General features: G+C 42.9%; 2 protein-coding genes across 5 annotated transcripts in view; one reads left to right on the plus strand and one right to left on the minus strand.

Annotated features, from left to right (window-relative positions):
* Positions 1 to 18,282, plus strand: part of march5 (membrane-associated ring finger (C3HC4) 5) — a 36,563-nt gene extending 18,281 nt beyond the window's left edge. The window contains exons 2-6 of the mRNA XM_034121942.1: positions 249 to 451; positions 12,024 to 12,154; positions 13,200 to 13,383; positions 15,051 to 15,217; positions 16,592 to 18,282. Of these exons, the coding sequence (XP_033977833.1) occupies positions 249 to 451; positions 12,024 to 12,154; positions 13,200 to 13,383; positions 15,051 to 15,217; positions 16,592 to 16,708 (802 nt within the window). The 3' untranslated portion in view covers positions 16,709 to 18,282. The remainder of the gene's footprint in view (positions 1 to 248; positions 452 to 12,023; positions 12,155 to 13,199; positions 13,384 to 15,050; positions 15,218 to 16,591) is intronic.
* Positions 18,283 to 19,217: 935 nt separating this feature from the next.
* Positions 19,218 to 21,374, minus strand: part of ide (insulin-degrading enzyme) — a 38,656-nt gene continuing 36,499 nt past the window's right edge. For 2 of the 4 annotated variants that reach the window (XM_034121932.1, XM_034121911.1), the window contains 3 exons: positions 20,874 to 20,946; positions 20,724 to 20,791; positions 19,218 to 20,052 (listed from right to left, as the gene is read on the minus strand). In XM_034121932.1, the coding sequence (XP_033977823.1) occupies positions 19,957 to 20,052; positions 20,724 to 20,791; positions 20,874 to 20,946 (237 nt within the window). In that variant the 3' untranslated portion in view covers positions 19,218 to 19,956. The remainder of the gene's footprint in view (positions 20,053 to 20,723; positions 20,792 to 20,873; positions 20,947 to 21,374) is intronic. The other 2 variants (XM_034121919.1, XM_034121928.1) reach the window with 1 other exon arrangement.

Below are 21,374 nucleotides of genomic sequence, written 5' to 3' on the forward strand. Positions count from 1 at the left end.
ACCTGTGTGTTGTGCCAGTTGGCAGGAGCTGTGCTTTGGTTGTCTTTGACTAGAGCTCAATAACACCACTTTGATTTAGAAGTACAGAGGCTCTATCCAACCTGGCCACGTCTCCTCTCAAAATCACATTATCAACTGGAACACAACTGCTCTGTAGTTATTTGTTAATACTTAAAGGAAAAAATATGCAAAATGGATTTAATGCTACCAATTTTTTGTATCTCTTGTCCTAATCCCACCTGTTATAGGAGCTGCTGGGTGTGCTTCGCCACAGACGAGGACGACCGCACAGCAGAGTGGGTGCGCCCGTGTCGCTGCCGCGGCTCCACCAAGTGGGTCCACCAGTCCTGTCTGCAGCGCTGGGTGGACGAGAAGCAGCGGGGGAACAGCACGGCACGTGTGGCCTGCCCACAATGCAACGCTGAATACCTCATCGTCTTTCCCAAACTGGGTATGTTGCATCTCACACAGAATACAACTGAGACTAGACTTACTGATCAGTGAGAACGGTTTAATTGCCACACATTTCAAAGCAAGGTGTCTGAGCTCCTTTTGTCTTCTTTTGAAATGTTGTATAGAGCCTTTTGGGGATTTACAGGGAGCTGTGTGAAGTCTGATACATTGCTTGAAGCTAGAGGCCTGAGGCTACATTAGCTGCTACTAGCATAAGCAGTAGTTGATATATATATAGTATTATAATAATATATTATAGTATATAATAAAAGTACTTAGTGCAGAAAAAAGCTCTAACTTTGAACAAAAACAAATGTAAACAAATATTTAATATTTGAAAAAGATCATGTTTCAAAGGTTATTCATATTTTGGTTTCAAAAGTCTGAATCTATAAAATAACACGCAGTAAAAAAACATAGTGAATTAAAAGTGCAATATTTCCCTTTATAGTGTACTAGAAGTATAGAGTGGCCCAGAAAAAAATACTCAAGTAATGCACACGTACCTAAAAATGTACTTAAGTATGGTACTTGTGTAATGTACTTTACACCACTGAAATATGGGAGTGCAACGCTAAATTTGCTTAGTAAACAACAAACAATACACTTTGGCCTGTCTGCTGGTTTGAAATAATAATAACTCTAAAATGAATCAGTTGTACTGAAAAACATTGAATCACTCATTGTCCACCTGTTAACATATAACTATAGAGCACATTTCCATGTAAACAGACGGCTCCAGCTCCTCTTTGAGGGCTGTTAGCAACTGTACTCGGAGAGCTATTCTGTTTGTCCTGCCTGAGTGCATGTTTATTTACTCTGCAGCCAGCATATGGTCTGAGGTGATCTGGGTAAATATTTCCTTTCAGTCTGAAGAGAAACGGAAGGGCCCTCACTTGCTATAGGACCCAGCTCCTGACTGACTGACCAGCAGCAGTTTAAAGAAAGACGCTGCCGCAATTATCCTAACACAAGAGAGTGACTATGGCTTCAAATGTTCACAAACACAAGCTTTGACTCATTGAGTGAATATACAGACCTCGGCTTATTGCCCTTTTTGTTGTATTTTGCAGTGGCAGGAAATATTCCAGGGACAGCAGTAGGGCTGCTCGATTATGGCAAAAATCATAATCTCGATTATTTGGGTCAATAATTGTAATTGTGATTATTAAATGTGATTATTCATTGACTTTGAAAACATCCATTTATTCTACTTTAAAACAAATACAAATAATAATTTGAACTTTTTAACTGTTGAATTATACGCTCAGGGTAATCAACTGAAAAACCAATACAAAATAAAATAAAATAAATTATACATTCATATCTACATTTAAATAAATAATATCAAAATAATAAATACCAATAAACAAGATCAACAAACATGTGGCAGTGCACTGTCACAACCTGAAAACCCCTTAACATATAGCCAACATTTTGGTAAAACTTATTCAACATATTCCACTCAGTTAAACCCACCGTCATGGTCCAGAAGTAGCTCGTTTATGGCAAAAATCATAATCTCGATTATTTGGGTCAATAATTGATATCACGATTATTAAAAACGATTATCCATTTACTTTGAAAACATCAATTTATTGGAGAATTTTTTTTGAACAGTATGTTTTGAACAGTTGATTACCCTGAACCTTAAGTATAATTCAACTGAAAAAAAAAATTATTTGAAAAAAAAAAAAAGAATTGTGATTTAATTGTAATACACGTTTCAAAATGATGCTGAAGTAACAACATACTGATACCGGTTAGTAAAAACCATGAATTAATGCTTTGACAAGTCTGCAGACAGACGGCAGGCGAAAAACCTTTTAAAATGCGTGTTTTCTAAATGGAGATTGGCTAAGCTAACGCAGTATATGCTCCGACCGTCCACACTCACAACAACGGCCTATACAGACATAAATAAACCAGCGACTGTATTCACCATGACACAGACAGTCTGTGGTGTGTACTTGTTTAACTTTTGTCTAGTTTCTGAACAGATATGAGGAGCTGTGAGCTCTGAGTGCTAACAGCTAACGGCTGATGTTGTTTTTCTGGGGTTCTCATTGAAGATGACGTCACGGCTCCGTCTACACTGCGTTACTATAGTTACTGCCCCAGCTACTAAACTGTAATGGAAACGCAGCATAAAGTGAGCCTGGCCTAATAAGGCCTAACAAGGCCTAGCCATACCGTACTAAGCCGAGCGAGGCCCTGCAATGGAAAAGCGCCATTAGTTACCCTATCATCCAATGAGCCGCTGTCAGTTCAACCTCAAGTTGCAATCTGAGACGGTAGCTTGCCCCAAGACAATGCATGTCTGCAGGAGGCCTGGCTTTGGCTTGTAAACAGGTTCATGTATATTTATGGTGACCAATGCTGTGCTGTCAGTCAATTTGGTTCTATAGGCAGAAAGTTCTGCTCAGCTTTTCAAAAAATGTATCCTCCTCAATAAATAACCCAGTGTTTGTCTGTATCCTTCCTCTGAGAGCTGATTATTGGCTGCTTACTGGGTATTTGTGAGTGGCCTTTCCTTTTTCTATTCAAGGTCATAGTAATGTCTCAAATGTCCCCATCGGACGTTTCATTTGTGCTGTATTCAAGAGGACATATTCTGCACATTTTGATGAGATATCAGTATGTAGTGTCTCCACTGGGACATGTCTCCACGCTTTAATGTTCAAAAAGCTCTTTATTTTTCTCAAACTGCCTGTGCTGCAGCACCTCTTTTCACCCTCTGTCTGAAACCAGAGACCAGTCTGCTCCGATTGGTTAGCTCTGTTGTGAAAGTACGGTGCACACCCACTACTCTACTCTAATGAACACAGACCAAGACAAGACCAGCACAATAATGAAAATAGCATCTTAGTCAACAGTTGGATCCAACGCTATATGGCAAACCCCTATAGGCGTGCTGGAGCGCTAGCCAATAGAAGAGCGAGTGTTACACAGTGATGTCATTATGTTAGTAATGCGAGTAAATGTAGTCCAATGGAGGCGTTTCAGGCAGGGTGGGAGGGAGTGTGTGGGAGAGAAACTCCCTCTGGTGGGAACTTTGGTATTTTAGCCTTTGGAAACCATTTACATGCACACAAACCTATATAACACACTACAGGAAAAACATAATAGAGCCCCTTTAAACTCTTTTTAGACATGTTCTGCCACATCATTATGTCGTTATTCTGAGCCTGCTCTTTTTTCTAACAGCCAAAGAGGAGTGGTGGCTTAGAAGGTCAAATGTTTACACTCATCAGCGCCAGACTCCCACTCCTTAGTTTGTGTTTCTTTGTAATGTGTTCAAACCCTCAAGAGGTTTGGCCAAAAGCAACACAATGTCATAATGGATGGGCCGGTGGTTTATTTTGAAAGGGAGCTTCCTCTTTACTGTGGCTGAATGTCTGAGTGATGGCAGCCTGAGGGAATGATGCAGCAGACTGCCACCACCACCGCTCACTTATATAGGGCGTTATATAGGCAACCAGAGGCTTGTGTTACCTTTGGTTTAGCCACATCTAACTGGCTGTCTCTCAGAGAAAATGACTCTGTGAGAGGTGTGTCTCTTAACGTTTGCTTCCTCAGAAAATCAGTATATATATCTTGTGCAAATACAAATGTGTAGTAAGGCATAAAGTTAGAGTGCAGTTGAGCTTTGGAGATGAGATGTATTTATGAATAATCGTGTTATACCACTAGAAAGCATTGGAAATTGTGAAACAAGAGCAACTTTTTACTTGGAGAAGGGGCGACCCTGTTGCTATGGTTGACGTGTTAACTATGACTACAGTGAATGGTTGGAAATAACATTTAAAAATATATTTTTTTTTAAAGATAAATAAATAAAACATAAATGATAATAAAAGAGTCTCTGTTAACAAAAATTACATATGTTTTGATATCATTTGGCTTACCCCAAAATGTTCCCACACGGTAATTAATTAAAACATTTTTATCAATGTGTCTTACCATTAATCAAAAAGTGACATTATAGAGTGGTGCAGGAATGAGGTCTGAATCAGAATAAACGTTTTTAGAACATGTTTTGACATAAAACACGGATCAGGACAGGAAGTTGAGCAACAGTGAGTTATAAGGACAGCCTGTTCAGTTTCCTGAAGTCTCATCCACCTGGAGAGTGTTTTTCCCTAGTCCCCTTCAAAAGTGTTTGACGCAAGGGAGCAGAGAGAGGGTGGATGTGTCTGGGAGAGAGAATAAGGTCACGGGAGGAGAGCTGAAGGAGCAGCTCATTAAAGGCTGGTGGAGAAGAGTGGAGTGCAGAAAAATCCGTGAAATTGCGGCTGTCCTCGAGTGTTTCCCTGTGACTAAAACATCACATCGTTAGAAGTCTGTGATAGTGATAATCCTACATAATATGGAACAGGATGTGCCTCAGACCTCATCACCACATGCAAAAGTGGCATGCTGATTTGCCAGATGTCAGCCTTGGGTCAGCTTCATTTACATAGTACTTGGTCTGAGGACATTTGATTATTGGTTTCACCATATTATGACACTTTTGGTAGACCTTTTTAAATTAAATGTCCTTTACTGTGCTTTAATTGTTTGCAAATATGACTAGAAAAATCCCTAATTTAAATCTTACTTGTGCCATCTGAAAATGTCTAGTCTCTAGCTGCAGAATACCTTGGGCATTAGTGCTCTTCAAAGTTAGCAGGAGGAGTATAGTTTTGTCACTTTTGCTGCAGTGTACCTTTCCCTTTTTTTGTTCTTAGTCATATAGATATATAATGCTGCCTTATGCTTCCTTGTTGTAAACACAATTTATTACTCCATGTGTTTTATTTCAGTAGCTTGGCTTCAAAAGCTGTTGTATGCTTTTAATATGAGTGACTGAGGCAGAGCTGTGGACAGGTAGAGCCCGCAGTAGTTATCTTCTCAGGGTTGCTGCTCATTTCTAGATACTTGACGGGCATTACTGGTGTTTGCCTCCCAGGGTGTGACCTCTGTGTTCTGCCGAATCGGACTGGGGTTGATTTGAGCCACAGTTATCGTTTACTTTCTCCGTCTTTATATGTAGATATTACTTTTTCTCCGTTAATCTCCATCACGTTGTTTCCATAGCAACAACAACTTCCTGTCAACAGCGCTAACTCTCCTTCAAAATAAAAGCATGTCCATACAAAATAGGAAGCCAAGCCAAATTACACTTAAGACATATACAACTGCAACGAAAGTAACAAACACAATGCAATATCCTTTTTAATTTCAAAGAACACAAATTGGGTTATTAACAAATAACTATAAAACAACAATACTGTAGAATAACAAAATGAATGCCGTGAATAAACCGAAATATCGGCCCCCGCGGACCGAATATTCGAATATTTGCTGCTGATTACTACCGAATATCCGGAGCACGAAAAATTGTATTCGGGACAGCCCTACAGGTGAAGCTTTTTGCTGCTCAAGATTAAAAAACAATGCAAAGTAGCGCACGTAGATTAGGGGTGTGTCTTTAACTGGAAAGCACTGGTATGTTGTCAAGATATCATTTTATAAAAAGCACTGGGAGCGTTTCTTTTTTTTTTGCTGGCACCTTTTTGCCAGAAAAAGACACTTTGTGGACACAGGACCAAAGAGCAGAGTAATATGCTGTGCTGGCTGTATTCCCGCCAGCACCTGCAGCAGAGCCAAGCCAGCCAGCCCATCATGCTAATTTGGCCAGGAATATAACTCGGAGGACGGCGTGTCCTTGCTGCTCCTTCCCTTCAGAGTGTAAACAAAGCAGCTGGAGCACCGGCCCACGACTGAGGAATTGCACTTGCACTTTTCACCTCTCTTCTTCACTTCTCCCTCCTCCCTTCTTTTTAATTATCTTAATTATGGAATCTGCTGCCAGTGGCTGAAAGGAATTGCTCTGCTCTCCATCCTGCCAGCAGCCATAAAGGGCAACCCTGGTCCCCCTGGAAGTGATGGTGTAATGCTTAGGCAGGGAGAAAACAGAAGAGATTCAGACTCTGTCATCACACTATGCTCAAACTGCGCCAGATCAATCCAAGTGGCAAATCTGTCCAAATGAGCTCTGGAGAGCATCAAAAAGGCTGGAAGAGATTCTGTGTTTATAAAAACGTTAAATAAAATGTCTGATATTTCCGATGTGTGTCTCTAAAGGGGCCTAATGCTTCGGGCTTGCTTTGGCTTCCTAGTTGCTAGAAGTGTTTTTTAGCATGAACTGCTCCAATGCTGCGCTGACCTGGCTTCTAAACTGGAAGCCTTTTTAGAGTAAATGTACTCAGCTGCAAAAATAGGTGCACAGCCAACAGTGGCTGAATTCATCTTGTGGGAAGTACTTATGGGTAACAGAGTCACAGGGGCCTAGCTGCTCAAAGAGCTAAACGTCTTATAAAAAACCCATAACCCCAAAATATCCACAGTTATTTTAGAAAGCTGCTGCTCTTTCTACACTTGTTGTGTTAATAGAGAGGTGCCAAAATGAGTCCTAAAGCCGGAAATGAGTTAACATTTTGGCACCTCCTCCCTTGTCTTGAAGTCAATGTCTTAGGTTTGATGCCGGAAATAAGGTCTGAGGTTTACACAAGCATAAGAGGTTTTCACATTTCACTCGTGAACTTTTAATTGTCTTTTAAAATGGTAGTTGCTAACAAGACTAAATAAGACTACTAAAGGTCATCACACTGAACATTAGCAGCCTTTAGCTAAGCGGTGTTGACATGAAGTCACTCGGTTGTCATGTAGTTTGTTTAAAGTCCAACGGTAGCTATTTACTTCTGACCATTGCATTTACGCTTCATCATTCAATCCTAAAGTAGTGTTAATATGTGGAGATTATCCTGCTGAACAAAATATGTCAGTATCACAAATGTTTTTGTTAAAGATCTTATTTTCTGCAATATTTTGAAAGCGTCATCACACCGGACATTAGCCGCCTTTTAGCTTAGTGGTGGAGACTTGAAGTCACTCTACCGTCATCTAAAGTCAAACATTGGCTCACTAAAAGTGGAGTTAAAATGTGGAGATTATCCTGCTGAACAAAACGTGCAAGTATCATAAACGTGTGTTTTCCAAAGATCTTATTTTCTGCAATATTCCAAAATCCATAGAATAAATCCCAATAAATGTTCTCAGGTTTGGGCATTAAAATGTGTCCACATCTTAAATGATGACTTGGAGACGGCAGCTCTGTCGATAATTCCATGCCAACAGCCTGTAACCATTGGCAGCACAGTCGTCCTTAACTTTAACCGACGGAAGCTCTCTGTGCTTCAAGGTGGATGTGTTTTGAACTGGCCGTACACCAGCATGGTAGTGTAAATGAAATTGGACAATATATGTATCGATGTGCCGCTGACACGGCCAGAGGGGAGAGTGTTCTTGAACCAAGTCCTGCTTTCACAAAGACCAATGACTCAGCACTGCTTTAATGCCACTTCACCCATTTATTTCCCAACCACACAAGACATGTGTCAAGATCACGGGTTAAAAATGGGATTGTAAATGTCACCCTTCCCAAGAGGAAAGCATGTTTCTTATAAAGCCTGCTGAAGCGACCTTTGAACCACTTTGCTGGTGAATGTATTTAGTTCTGCTTGTGCTAACTTGTATTAAAACCCCCCGAAAACATAGCTTTTCTATAATAAAAACAAATCCATATTCATCATTAAGATACCATTTTATTTATTGGAAAACATTTCATGCTATGGCTTTTCTCACATGGTGTTTATAGGCTGTTATAAAAGAGATACTATGTGTTTAGAGAGTTCAAGAGTTCAGAGGTAGATGTGCGACAAAGTATAAGGACAGAGCCAAAGTTGTTATCCAGGACAGCGTGATGTTTGCCAAACACATACGTTAGTCCTCCTCTTTGCTATTGTCCAGATCCGGATAAGGAAACATTAAGCATACAGTCTTGAATTGAATTTAAAGTGCCTTTTACATTTTTTATTTTAGTCTTAAATATAACTTGCCTTAAGCTGTAGGAACATTGCTAATATTTCTCCTATCACACAATAGTAGGATACTCGTATCATAGCATAAGACTAACTACACTGTAAGACTGGAACAATGCAGTTTATAAAACAATCCTCTGAAATCAGGGTTTTTAATCAACTCATGGAAAAGGGCTAGCTATTACTCCCCTCACTGTGGAACAGCCTCACAGAAGAGGATGGCAGGGAGTGCTCATACTTTAAGGAACAAATCAAGACCCACCTTTCAATTTGCCTTTTCATTCAATTGTATTTCATCTTTATTTTATTCTTGTTCAGTCCCTTGTCGGTATTAAGTGTTCTTATTTATCACAAAGCTATATAACTCTGTTAATTACCTGTGAAGGGGGGCGGGGGTTAGTATTATGCTTAACAAGAGGATCGTTAACAGAAATATCTCATGTAAGATGCTCATTACAGTTTGCCAGAAACTGTTATGTGAATATAGGGCAACTTTGATTATAGTAAGCTTTATGAGAAAGTATGTTTTCAGACACTTTAGAGCTGCACTGCTGCGGAGCTTATCATGCAGGTTACAGAGTTGGACTGCAACACATGGAGGCCTAGTGTGCTGTGTAGCCCCCCCCCCCCCCCCTCCCACTGACTCCTGGGCAGGCTATTAATAGGATGTGGCTGGGCCTGTCTGATTGAGGAAACCAGGTTGCCTTCCTGTAAATATTGTATGATTTCCCTCGAGTCAGCCTGGAATACCAGAGAGGAGCATGCAGCAGAGCATTTACTCTGATGTCCTTCTCCTGATGTCAGGCCGGGCTGAAGCTGGCCAAGATGGCATTTTAGATGAACCCTTTTACACATTTCACAGAGTCCTATCAGTGGTTGAATGTAACAAATGACAGCAAAGTGCTGTTCTTAAATGCAACATTTGGGGTACATGTACTTGAGTATTCTGCTCATTTTTATGTTCATATTTGTATTTTGTGCCTAAAAAAGCACAATAGTTTAATCTTTATTCAAGATCTCTCTGCATTGAATTTTGCTGATTATACTTTCAATTAGGGATGCTCCGATCGCCAATTTTGGGGCCGATCGCCGGAATCAGTATCGGCCGATACCGATCGAGTGGGCGGGGCCTATGGGGATCTTCCATTTAAAGTGATGTGCCCTGAGCCTGTTTTTCAGGTCTCAGGCTCGAAAATGACATTCCCAGAACAAATGACTATAACTTCACTTCTAAAAGGGGTAAATTAATAATCTTTTTTCTCGAAGCAATGATAAACCTGTGAGTTGGATGTAGAAGAGTCAGAATCAATATGAGATTTTTTTTATTTTAAAGTAAATTCAGATTGAACATAGTAAAAAAATGTAAATTATAAAACAAAACAAAAACATTACTTATAGTGAAAGCCACCCTTGAATGATGGGATAGTAGACTAAAAGCTTTAGGAATCCAAACTATAACATAAGTACCCTGTATCAAGATTGATGCAAAACAAGGGTAATTTGACCTTTTTAGAGAGATTTAGCAAAAGAAAACCACTTCTGGGGTCATTTGGGTGGATTTGACCTATCTCTGGCCCCCCTTGGTCGATTTTGATGATTGACATCTCTTTTTAACCGTTAGAGCCAATAGAATCGAGGGGAAGTTCCACATACACACACATGTTACCAAATAAGGAGTGAGAGTGACGCGTAGCCAGAATACCCAAAACAGGAAGCTGTCATACACTCTGGTACAGGGGTACTCAAACTTTTTTATTAAAGGTCCACTTGTGAATTTTATACAAGGTCACTTGTCCGGATCAATGCCAGTAAAGCGCCCCCCCCCTGCTCTAGTAGCTATCATTAGCAGCTAATATGAAAACTCTGGATAACTATGGATTATCAGTAATTTTTTCAAAGTGACAGACACATTGGATTAACCTATGGATTAACCTTCAGCCGCGTTTTTATCGTTTTAATGCCATTGAACACAATTTTTGATCAGAATAACAGCTAAAGGTGAGCATATCTCCATTTTTTGCTACCTAAAGCTACGTCGTGTGATGTCTGTTTGCTTGCCATGTCGCAAGTTCTGATCGCTCAGTGATGATACTGATATTTCTGGAATCTGTGGAATCTCAGTTTGCTAATCAAGGCGGGGTCTATGGGGCTTAGGTGTTAATGGGGCTCATTCACTGGCGCTCCCACAAACGACAACCAACATAATTATTACATTCAAATGATGTACATTATTCAAGTTTACATTAACTTTGGATAATAACACGGGAGAAATGAGCGGAAGCGCTCTCTTTTCCTCTCCTGACAGCCTGTCAGTATCTCATGCATCTCACTGATCCAGTAATGAGTGACCCGACAGTGAAGAATAAATATATGTATAACTAGTTTAGCTTGTTCCAGAGGTAGATAAAATAGCTAAGTGTGTTAGGTCTAACTCTTAGTGCGTGTTCTGCTCCGCTCACCGGTCCGTCACAGCGGGTGGAGCTGCAGGATTTCTGCTTCACACACGTTGCATACCGCTATTTTACTGTCTTTTTCGGACACCTTAAAATACTGCCAGACCGGTGAAGCCATTTTGGCGAGCTTGTTTTGCCGCGCACAGAGAAAAGTGTCATGTATTTTACGTCATGCGATCGACCCTTGCGATTGGCATTTTTAGAGAGCACCGATCGATCGGCAGAGAGTGAGTATCGGCAGATCGATCGGAGCATCCCTACTTTCAATGCATTACTCTTGCTTGTAACTGAGTATTTGTACAGTTTGGTATTATTACCTTAACTCCTTCCCCACTGAGTCAGTTATTATTAATCAAGGTGGATCCTGTCTGAGAGGCTCCTCCCTCTCTGTCATTAATCCTGCAGAGCAAGGTGCACCTGATCTCTTTAAATATCACATGACTGCATTGTTGTCATTTTGACTTGAAGACTGCCTGACGTCATGACGATGATTTAGTGAGAGCTTCCTTGTTTGTTTTTTGTTTTTTTATTGTAAATGAAACTGGTGTAATTTGACCTGCTTATCTTTCACAGTAGATCAAACTTCATCTGGTTCCTCTTCGAGCAGTCGAATGGCTGTATTTATGTTGGATTATTTTTCTGGTCGCAGTGTCTGTATGACCTGCAGGAGTCTCATGACCCCTGCTGTACACTCACACACTCTATCTAACCCTCTGTGACCCAAATGTGTTTGACTCTTTGCCAGTGACAGGATGTTCATGCGCGGATTTACGTAAATCGCTCTTCACTAATTCACTGGGATTACATTAAAAAAAGTTAATTAAAAAAGCCCATCAGTTTGTGTCATTATATTTCGCATTTCATACAAAAGAGCTTTTAGTTGCATAAAGTTTTGACCTAGTGATACAAAAAATCAAATGAAGATATATAAATAGGTACTGTAAAAAGAGAAATTAAAATATATGAAAAATGATATCAACATTAGAAGTTATACTATAAATGTGCACATTGTACTACATTAGATGTAGTACAATGTATATATTACAATATATACAGTGTTGTATTATAAATACATTTTTTCTGAATAACACAATTCAGAATTGAAGAAAAAATAAGAACTTTTTAAATATATAAAATAAGAGCTGTCTGTGTAGGAGTGGTCCTCACTCTGTCCCCCCCCCCCCCCCCCCAGGTCCCGTGGTCTACGTGCTGGACCTGGCCGACCGGCTCATCTCTAAGGCGGGCCCCTTCGCTGCTGCAGGCATCATGGTGGGCTCCATCTACTGGACCGCCGTCACGTACGGAGCCGTCACCGTCATGCAGGTGAGACATTCAGCGGGCACATTAAATAATAAATGACTGGAAAGCAGTTTTGCAAGTCATGCATGCATTTCACATTCACATTATCCATTTGAAGTGAGGGATCATTGAGTGGTGCAGAAATGAGTCCTAAAACACAGAAATTAGTTAGAAGTTTAACTGGTGGTGTTTTGGTCAGAATTTCTGTGTGTCATAAAAACGACAGTTGCTAACAAGTGACTAAATGAGACAACTCAACATCATCACTCTGAACATTAGCCGCCTTTAGCTTAGCGGTGGTGATGCTCAGCCACTTCCAGAGCCCATACTGTGTTCCTGTTACTGTTTACTTCCTCTCTATCTTCTTCTGCTGTTCCCGTTAGTGTTTACTTCCTGGTCCTTTCTCAATGTCGAGTAAACCTGCTGCAGAGCCACTATTTCAAGTATACTACGTCATCGAGTGGCGCCGAAGGACTGTTTAAATGCATGTTAAATGCCCAGCATTCGGCGCCACTCGATGACGTAGTATACTTGAAATAGTGGCTCTGCAGCAGGTATACTCGACATTGAGAAACGGCCCCCGTCTGTCTTCTTCTGCTGTTCCCGTTAGTGTTTACTTCCTGTCTGTCTTCTTCTGCTCTTCCTGTTAGTGTTTACTTCCTGTCTGCTGATTTCTCTGACGTCCAGCGCTCTGTATTTTAACCTCTTTCCTCCTCTTGCGCTCTTTTTCTTTTCTTCACTGGGGACAGTTCAGCCATCATGACTCCAAAGTGTTGTGCTCTCCACAAATATAAAAATGAATATTCAAAAAGTGTTTCATGGTGTAAAATGACAGACTTATTCTGCAGATTGATAGACTGCACATAGTCCTTCATTCAGAGAGTTCTTAGCAATAGTCTGCTATCGAAAAAGAGCAGCACACTTAATCAGAATCGGGTTTTCAACTGAGCTGCTTTATAAACCCAAATAATATGCATGTGGTGACGTAGAGTACTGCTCGAGTCCCACTGTCTCCTTTTTTTTATTTTAAGTTAAGTTTTGAATTGTGATTCCCCCCTCTGCCCCCCAGGTGGTGGGCCATAAGGAGGGTCTGGACGTCATGGAGCGGGCGGACCCCCTGTTCCTGCTCATCGGCCTGCCCACCATCCCCGTCATGCTGATCCTCGGCAAGATGATCCGCTGGGAGGACTACGTGCTGCGCCTGTGGAGGAAGTACTGCAACAAGCTGCAGATCCTCAACAGCATCTTCCCAGGTCCGTTCCCTGTAGCACCGCCCCTTCACAGAGGACTGTAAACTCACTGTAGCACCGCCCCTTCACAGAGGACTGTAAACTCACTGTAGCCCCGCCCCTTCACAGAGGACTGTAAACTCACTGTAGCCCCGCCCCTTCACAGAGGACTGTAAACTCACTGTAGCCCCGCCCCTTCACAGAGGACTGTAAACTAACTGTAGCCCCGCCCCTTCACAGAGGACTGTAAACACACTGTAGCACCGCCCCTTCACAGAGGACTGTAAACTCACTGTAGCCCCGCCCCTTCACAGAGGACTGTAAACTCACTGTAGCCCCGCCCCTTCACAGAGGACTGTAAACTCACTGTAGCCCCGCCCCTTCACAGAGGACTGTAAACTCACTGTAGCACCGCCCCTTCACAGAGGACTGTAAACACACTGTAGCACCGCCCCTTCACAGAGGACTGTAAACACACTGTAGCCCCGCCCCTTCACAGAGGACTGTAAACTCACTGTAGCACCGCCCCTTCACAGAGGACTGTAAACACACTGTAGCACCGCCCCTTCACAGAGGACTGTAAACTCACTGTAGCACCGCCCCTTCACAGAGGACTGTAAACACACTGTAGCACCGCCCCTTCACAGAGGACTGTAAACACACTGTAGCCCCCGCCCCTTCACAGAGGACTGTAAACTCACTGTAGCACCGCCCCTTCACAGAGGACTGTAAACACACTGTAGCACCGCCCCTTCACAGAGGACTGTAAACACACTGTAGCCCCGCCCCTTCACAGAGGACTGTAAACACACTGTAGCACCGCCCCTTCACAGAGGACTGTAAACTCACTGTAGCACCGCCCCTTCACAGAGGACTGTAAACACACTGTAGCACCGCCCCTTCACAGAGGACTGTAAACTCACTGTAGCACCGCCCCTTCACAGAGGACTGTAAACTCACTGTAGCACCGCCCCTGTAGCACCGCCCCTTCACAGAGGACTGTAAACACACTGTAGCACCGCCCCTTCACAGAGGACTGTAAACACACTGTAGCACCGCCCCTGTAGCACCGCCCCTTCACAGAGGACTGTAAACACACTGTAGCCCCGCCCCTTCACAGAGGACTGTAAACTCACTGTAGCCCCGCCCCTTCACAGAGGACTGTAAACTAACTGTAGCCCCGCCCCTTCACAGAGGACTGTAAACTCACTGTAGCCCCGCCCCTTCACAGAGGACTGTAAACTCACTGTAGCCCCGCCCCTTCACAGAGGACTGTAAACACACTGTAGCACCGCCCCTTCACAGAGGACTGTAAACTCACTGTAGCACCGCCCCTTCACAGAGGACTGTAAACTCACTGTAGCACCGCCCCTGTAGCACCGCCCCTTCACAGAGGACTGTAAACTCACTGTAGCACCGCCCCTTCACAGGACTGTAAACACACTGTAGCACCGCCCCTTCACAGAGGACTGTAAACACACTGTAGTACCGCCCCTGTAGCACCGCCCCTTCACAGAGGACTGTAAACACACTGTAGCCCCGCCCCTTCACAGAGGACTGTAAACTCACTGTAGCACCGCCTCTTCACAGAGGACTGTAAATTCACTGATGGATGTGAGGGTCTGCCTGAACACTGTTTAAGTACATTGTTGATTGGTTAATAATATAAGTTGCTCTCTGTGTCTCTGCAGGGATTGGCTGCCCTGTCCCCCGTATCCCGGCGGAGGCCAGCCCCCTGGCGGACCACGTCTCTGCCACCCGCATCCTGTGTGGTGCGCTGGTCTTCCCCACCATCGCCACCATCGTGGGGAAGCTGATGTTCAGCAGCGTCAACTCCAACCTGCAGAGGACCATCCTGGTGGGTTCCTGCAGACACACACCTCCAGGAGGGGGGGGGGGGGGACACTGACAGTTACAGAACAGACCTTCAGTGGTGGAGGGGGGGTAAATTGGTAACAATGATCATTAATAAATGATCCCAGTTGAGCCGTTATCTCTCCTCATTACCTGGTGGTGCAGACAGACAGGTAACCAGAGAGGCTCATGGGATACTACCCAACAATCTGTCCTCCTTCACTGAGGGACAGACTGAAGGCAAGATGCTTCTCCTATCAATTGACAACATGTATGAATGTGGTCAGAAGGAAAACATAAGAAGCATTTCAAATGATGCTGCTTTGTTTTGACCTGACGACAGCAACCATGAACCCGTATGCATTTATTGAAGTGTGAGCCTTTATATTGCATTGACAGTATTGAATGATTTGCTTACTGTACAGGCCTCAGAGAGCCTCCGGTGTGTAGAGACTGAACATTAGATTTATTTATTATTAATAAGAGAGAGAAGAGAAGGGGATCATAATGTAAAGTGACTAAAAGCTCACAGATAAAAGTAAAAAACGCAGGTGAAGTACATTTACATAAAAACTGTAATCCATTCAACCATTGCATCTTTAAAATGACATGCAAGTAGTATAGCAGTATTTGTATAGTAAAAAAAGGATATCAAACCACTCCTGACATCGCTGACATGAACACCGTGCAGCGCTCCAGATCTCAGGAACCTTATGAGCGTATCAGAAGGAAGCTGAAATATCCACATAATGATTCCAATTAGTCAAAACCTGAATGAATGTTTTGTCAAACGTGTCAGTAGCTCACTCAATAAGGACTTGGGAACCGAAGGGTTGACGGTTCAAGTCCCAATCGGACCAAAATCCATAGTGTAGCTGGAGAGGTGCCAGTCCATCCTGGGCTTTGCAGAAGTTGTCCTTGAGCAAGGCACCAAACTCCCAACTGCTCATTGGCCCTGACACCTCTCCATTAGTGCATGTCTGTAGGTCCTGCTTGTGCACGTGGGAACTTCTGGCCTATAGTGTAACTGTATCACCACAGTGAAGACCTGAATCCCCCCTGGGATTAATAAAGTCATCTTGATCTTAATCAGGTAATAGGAAACTCTGAACTCAATCAAAGGATGTGTCTATCTGCGTCTTTGCATCGTGATGTTTTCGTCCCGTGCCTGGTGTGTGCTGTGAACGCACCATGACAGCTCTATGGAACATCACAGATACATGTTTGGTTGTAAAATGTAAAAAGGTGTGATTGGTAAATCAGAAAATACCCTAAGTGAGGCATCACTCGTCTTTATTCAGAGAGGCTGCCCCCCCCCACAGGAAGCAGGGTGGAGAATCTCCACATTCACACTGACTCTGCCTCTGTCCCCCCACAGGGAGGAATCGCCTTCGTGGCCATCAAGGGGGCGTTCAAGGTCTACTTCAAGCAGCAGCAGTACCAGAGACAAGCCCACCGCAAGATCCTCGACTTCCCCGAGTCGGAGGAGGCCTGAGGCAGTCGGACAAAACAGACTCGGGATCAGTGTCACCCTTCACCTCCCACTCCTCCCACTCCTCCCTTATCCTCACCCCTCCTGGAGTGACGCTCAGTGCGAGGCCCCCCCACCCTCCGCTTCATGAATTCAAACTGTTGACGCTGCGGTGGAGGAAGAGAGGAAGAGAGGAAGAGAGGAAGAGAGGAAGAGAGGAAGAGAGGAAGAGAGGAAGAGAGGAAGAGAGGAAGAGAGGAAGAGAGGGAGAGGAAGAGAGGAAGACGAGGAGACAGAGGAGCATGTTAGCAGTCGGCGTGACTGCCAATAACTAATACTTATTGTAACATAACTGTATTTTAAAGATAAAGAAATGCGGGGCATGTGTAATTAAAGACTTTTATAATTATAATAAATGATTGTTTTATGATTATTTTGAAGAGATCCCTTCGCAATTGTGGAGGAATAAAGTCAGAGGGGTATAGAATGTATAGAATGTATGGACCAATGAGACGTGAATCATTCTGCAGGAGACGAGTCCTGATGATGAGCCCCTGCTTTATGTGAGGACTGTTTGATCTCCTCTCATGCCTTCAGTGTTCATCGTCTGCAGCTTCACAAACACTCAATGTTCTTTCTAAAGCTTCACAGCACTGCCCGTGTTTCCGTGGAGCCCGTTGCCATGACGCCGTCTCTAACAGATGGGTGGATATTATGGACGCTTGTCTTTTCAGAGATTTTTACAACGACCGGATGTTGGAATGAAAGCATCTCTGAAGCTACATGAGCTACATTCATTTACTGAGATGTTGCTGAACTATTCAGTCTGAACTGATCCCAGGTCAGACTGAGGCTCTCAGGAAATTACTATGAAGAAATGGAATCGGACACTATTCATTGAGAACGGCTGATGTCAGGACACCTACAGGAAATTAAAGCGTTGGTGCAACCAAATAACAAGTCACATTTTCTCCCTCTACAGATGTATCTTCATGCCTCAATGCCTTTTCAAAGTTTCTATGGAAGCCTTGAGGCTCAAGAGAAGTGATATGAATACTTCTCTCCTGTGCTTATGACTTAGGAAATAAAAGCTGTATTTCAGGAAATATATTAAAAATCTTTAAAATGGGTGGTGAACAAATATTTGCCAAGATAATATAAAGAGTAACTTTTGTTATTGGGTAAAAAGATTTTAGGAATGTATTCAGTAAAAAAAATAAAAGCTTTTAAAGGACGTCTACACTCATAGGGGAATATCAGTTCTGATTGGTCAGTGCTTTCGTTTGAATGCTCCTACAAAATTTGAGGTTGCATTGAAAATATTAAAACCTGGACAAATAGTGTGAAAATGTGTCTTATGAAATGAACATAGCACAACAGTAAGTGGTTTAAATCATGTGATTAACTATTTCACTTTATGTGGTAGTTTGTGCACAATCTGACCAGCTGCTGTTTCCTGCCTCAGAGGAGCTGGAAACATCAGTGTGTGATGGGCGCACACACGCCTCCAGTGGTTCCACCATCAGTTCTCCACTCTGCCAAAAGAGACTTCCTGTCTATGGTATCGTTTTATCTGTGAATAAACGTCTTTTTCCAAGTGCATGAGTTGAGCTTGTGTTGCATTAAAATACACACCGTTCCATTCAGTAGTTTATTCATTAGAAACACAGGAGACAATACATTAACTCAAAATGTCCTAACCAGCCAATACGTGTCCTGACTCCTGTACGGAAGACCATTAGAGACAGGTGGATATCAAAATGTTTGCATTTAAGATGAGACATCTTTATGTGTCTCCTAATGCAAAACATCTGAAACTTACACAGAAATGTCAATTTTATTGTCGATGTTCTGACTTGACGGAGGATGATTGGGCCACATCGGACATTTGATTTTTTAGATCTGCCCCAAACTTTTTTTTGTTCCGAGATTCAAATAGGAATTCGGACTATTTTCTCTGAACTCAAAAAATGCATTCCTATGTGGCCCTACAGCTCTTCCGTATTATTATTTTTTGACTAATCAAAAATGCAAACGGTGATAATAGTTGTTATTGATCAGGTTGAGAAGTAGCAAAATGATGGACAACATTGAAAAAGCTTTTGGAACAACAGGTATAAGTGTCCATGAACGGAGGCTGAGAGCCGGTTGGATTCAAGTGAAAACGATAAGCCTGATGATCATTGGCTGTTCCAACAGGTTAGCCTCCCTGTTCCCTGTAGCGTTTATTGCTCAGTGAGAGAAGTGCATAGATCCAGAAATAAATCCTGACCGGAGCCTTGCTTTAGAAGCTGCTTTTTGACATCTCTGCTGTAAGAGCCTGAGCTCTCTATGGGGGGGGGTCGATCCTCCAGGGTTGTGCCCCAGGTCGGACCACCAGCCAGATGCATAATAACTGAAGCCCCCCCCCCCCCCCCGAAAGGCACAAGCTGTCACACATGCAGCGAGTGTAAGAGTCATCATTTCCCTGGATCTCAAAATAAATTCAAGTTTTACAAACATAACTTAAAGACGGATAAGGACTTGAAAGACATTTGAAGGATAAAAGTGTTTTTATTTGTAATCAATCACTATTAAAACTGAATGTTAAAAAAAGAAAACAGCATAGAGGTTCTCCTGAGGTTTCTGAATGACATCCTACTGTAAAATGCAATAACATCAATGTGACCAGCTGACAGCTCCTCAAAGGGTCCCAACATTTTACAAGCATTTCAAAACCTGCCAGGATTAAAAATAATCAAAAAGCATAAACATATTCTTCAGGAAAAGCATTGATTTGAGTGAAATCATGTCTTTGACAGTCCTTTTCCTAGTTACATGGAAACATACGAGTCCAAAAGATAAAAGACGTGGTGCTACTGTTAAACTTCAACAACCCCAAACATCACTCCTCAGAGCAGCATGTCTGAAAAGAGAATTCTAATTAAACGCCTCCATGTTCTTCATTCAAAAGGGGTGTGGCCTTTTTTCATTGGTTGTTACTATTTCCTCTACACAGTGGTGTGTGTGTGTGTGTGTGTGTGTGTGTGTGTGTGTGTGTGTGTGTGTGTGTGTGTGTGTGTGAGAGTGTGTGACCTCTATCTGAGCTACGTCGCTAACATGGTGATTCAAATTAAACACGTTTGTTTCCGATCGTCTCCTCTAGGCTGCAGCCGGACACCCGTGCACACACACACGTGTGCACACACAGATTTACATGCACCCACGCAAACACGCACGCAGGCTCGGTGAGATGCTGGTCTTCCTGCGTGTGGAGCTGCCCCCCCCCCCCCTCACAGTTTGGCAGCCATGAAGTTGATGTGAGGTTTGACCAGCGGGAAGAGGGGGAGGCTCCTCTTGAACTCTGTCATGTCCTGCACAACGGTGGGCTGCAGGGGGGGGTGGTAGAGTGGAGGTGAAACATGTGAATATGTGTCAGTAGTTGAGAAAATAGAATAATATGTTTCAGTTGTGTGATGTTGATGATATCCACTTTGTTTTTCTAAACATGTGTCTCACGAGGCTTTATAGTGCACAGCCCCCTCTCTTTCCTGAGACCCTCGCAGTGACAGGTCAAATATACCTGAGTAATTCCAAAAAAGTGTGTTTGTAGTTTAAACAAATTAATTGAATTTCTTGGTAGTTGAGGAAAAGAAACAATGTATCAGTAGTTGATAAAAGTAAGTAAATATGTGATATATATATATATATATATATGATCTGTGGTACAGCTGCTCTGCTGGCGTTGCTGTGGTGTTGCTATGGAGATAGCAGAGCCGCTGTCGTTGTGGACAGCTCTGTTACCGAGCGCGGCGCTCAAAGGTAAAATTATTTACACTTTGACCTCGATTGCTGCTGACCGCATAACCAATCAGATGACAGCTGTACGAGGTGCCGTAAGCTAACAGGCAAGGTAACCATAGTAACAAAATGTAGCTAGCTGTGCGGCCAATCTCGCAGTGAGCAAATCCTGGATCATGTGAATGCAGCTTTGATCAGCTTGAATATGTTTCAGTAGTTTTCAGGTTAAAGGTAGAAGCGTGGTTAAACATGAGGTTACCTGAGGCAGGGAGGGGGCGGGGGCCAGGTTGACATCGTTCTGAGCCGGGAACTCCCCCACGATGGGACCTGAGAACACACAGAGACGGGTCAGAGCCACACTGGAGGAACACACAGAGGGTCTGAATGAAGGGACAGCAGCAGTACTCACAGGAGTCCATCTCTCTGGAGAGGACGTGCACAGAGACCTTGTGTCTCTTCGGGGCGTCCACTGTCAGACGCTCCTGCAGGGACAGGGACAGAGGGGGGGGGGGGGGGGGACAGTCTCAGTCAGTGGTTTTCCAATCAGGATACTTAATATATCGGGTTTTGTGATAGTTGCCCCATTTTAGAATGAAATAAATATGTATAAAAATAAGTTAAAGGTGGGGTAGGTAAGTTTGAGAAACCGGCTGGAGATACACTTTTTGTTATATTCCATGGAATGCTCTTAACATCCCGATAGCAATGAATATCTGAAGTGCTTTGACAAAAAATCCATAAAAAAATGTCATCTGTGGAAGCCGTAGTTCTGTAAAAAGCACAACCAATCATCTGAGCCGGCCCGGCTAAAATAACTGGATGGCCTACCTGCCTGTCAGCCTTCCATCTGTGCACAAACTTATCTCGTGCCCTCATTGGTCATGTGCGCGTTCGTGTGTGTTGGAGGAGG

Source organism: Trematomus bernacchii, unplaced genomic scaffold (assembly GCF_902827165.1).
Source record: "Trematomus bernacchii unplaced genomic scaffold, fTreBer1.1, whole genome shotgun sequence".
Taxonomy (NCBI): domain Eukaryota; kingdom Metazoa; phylum Chordata; class Actinopteri; order Perciformes; family Nototheniidae; genus Trematomus; species Trematomus bernacchii.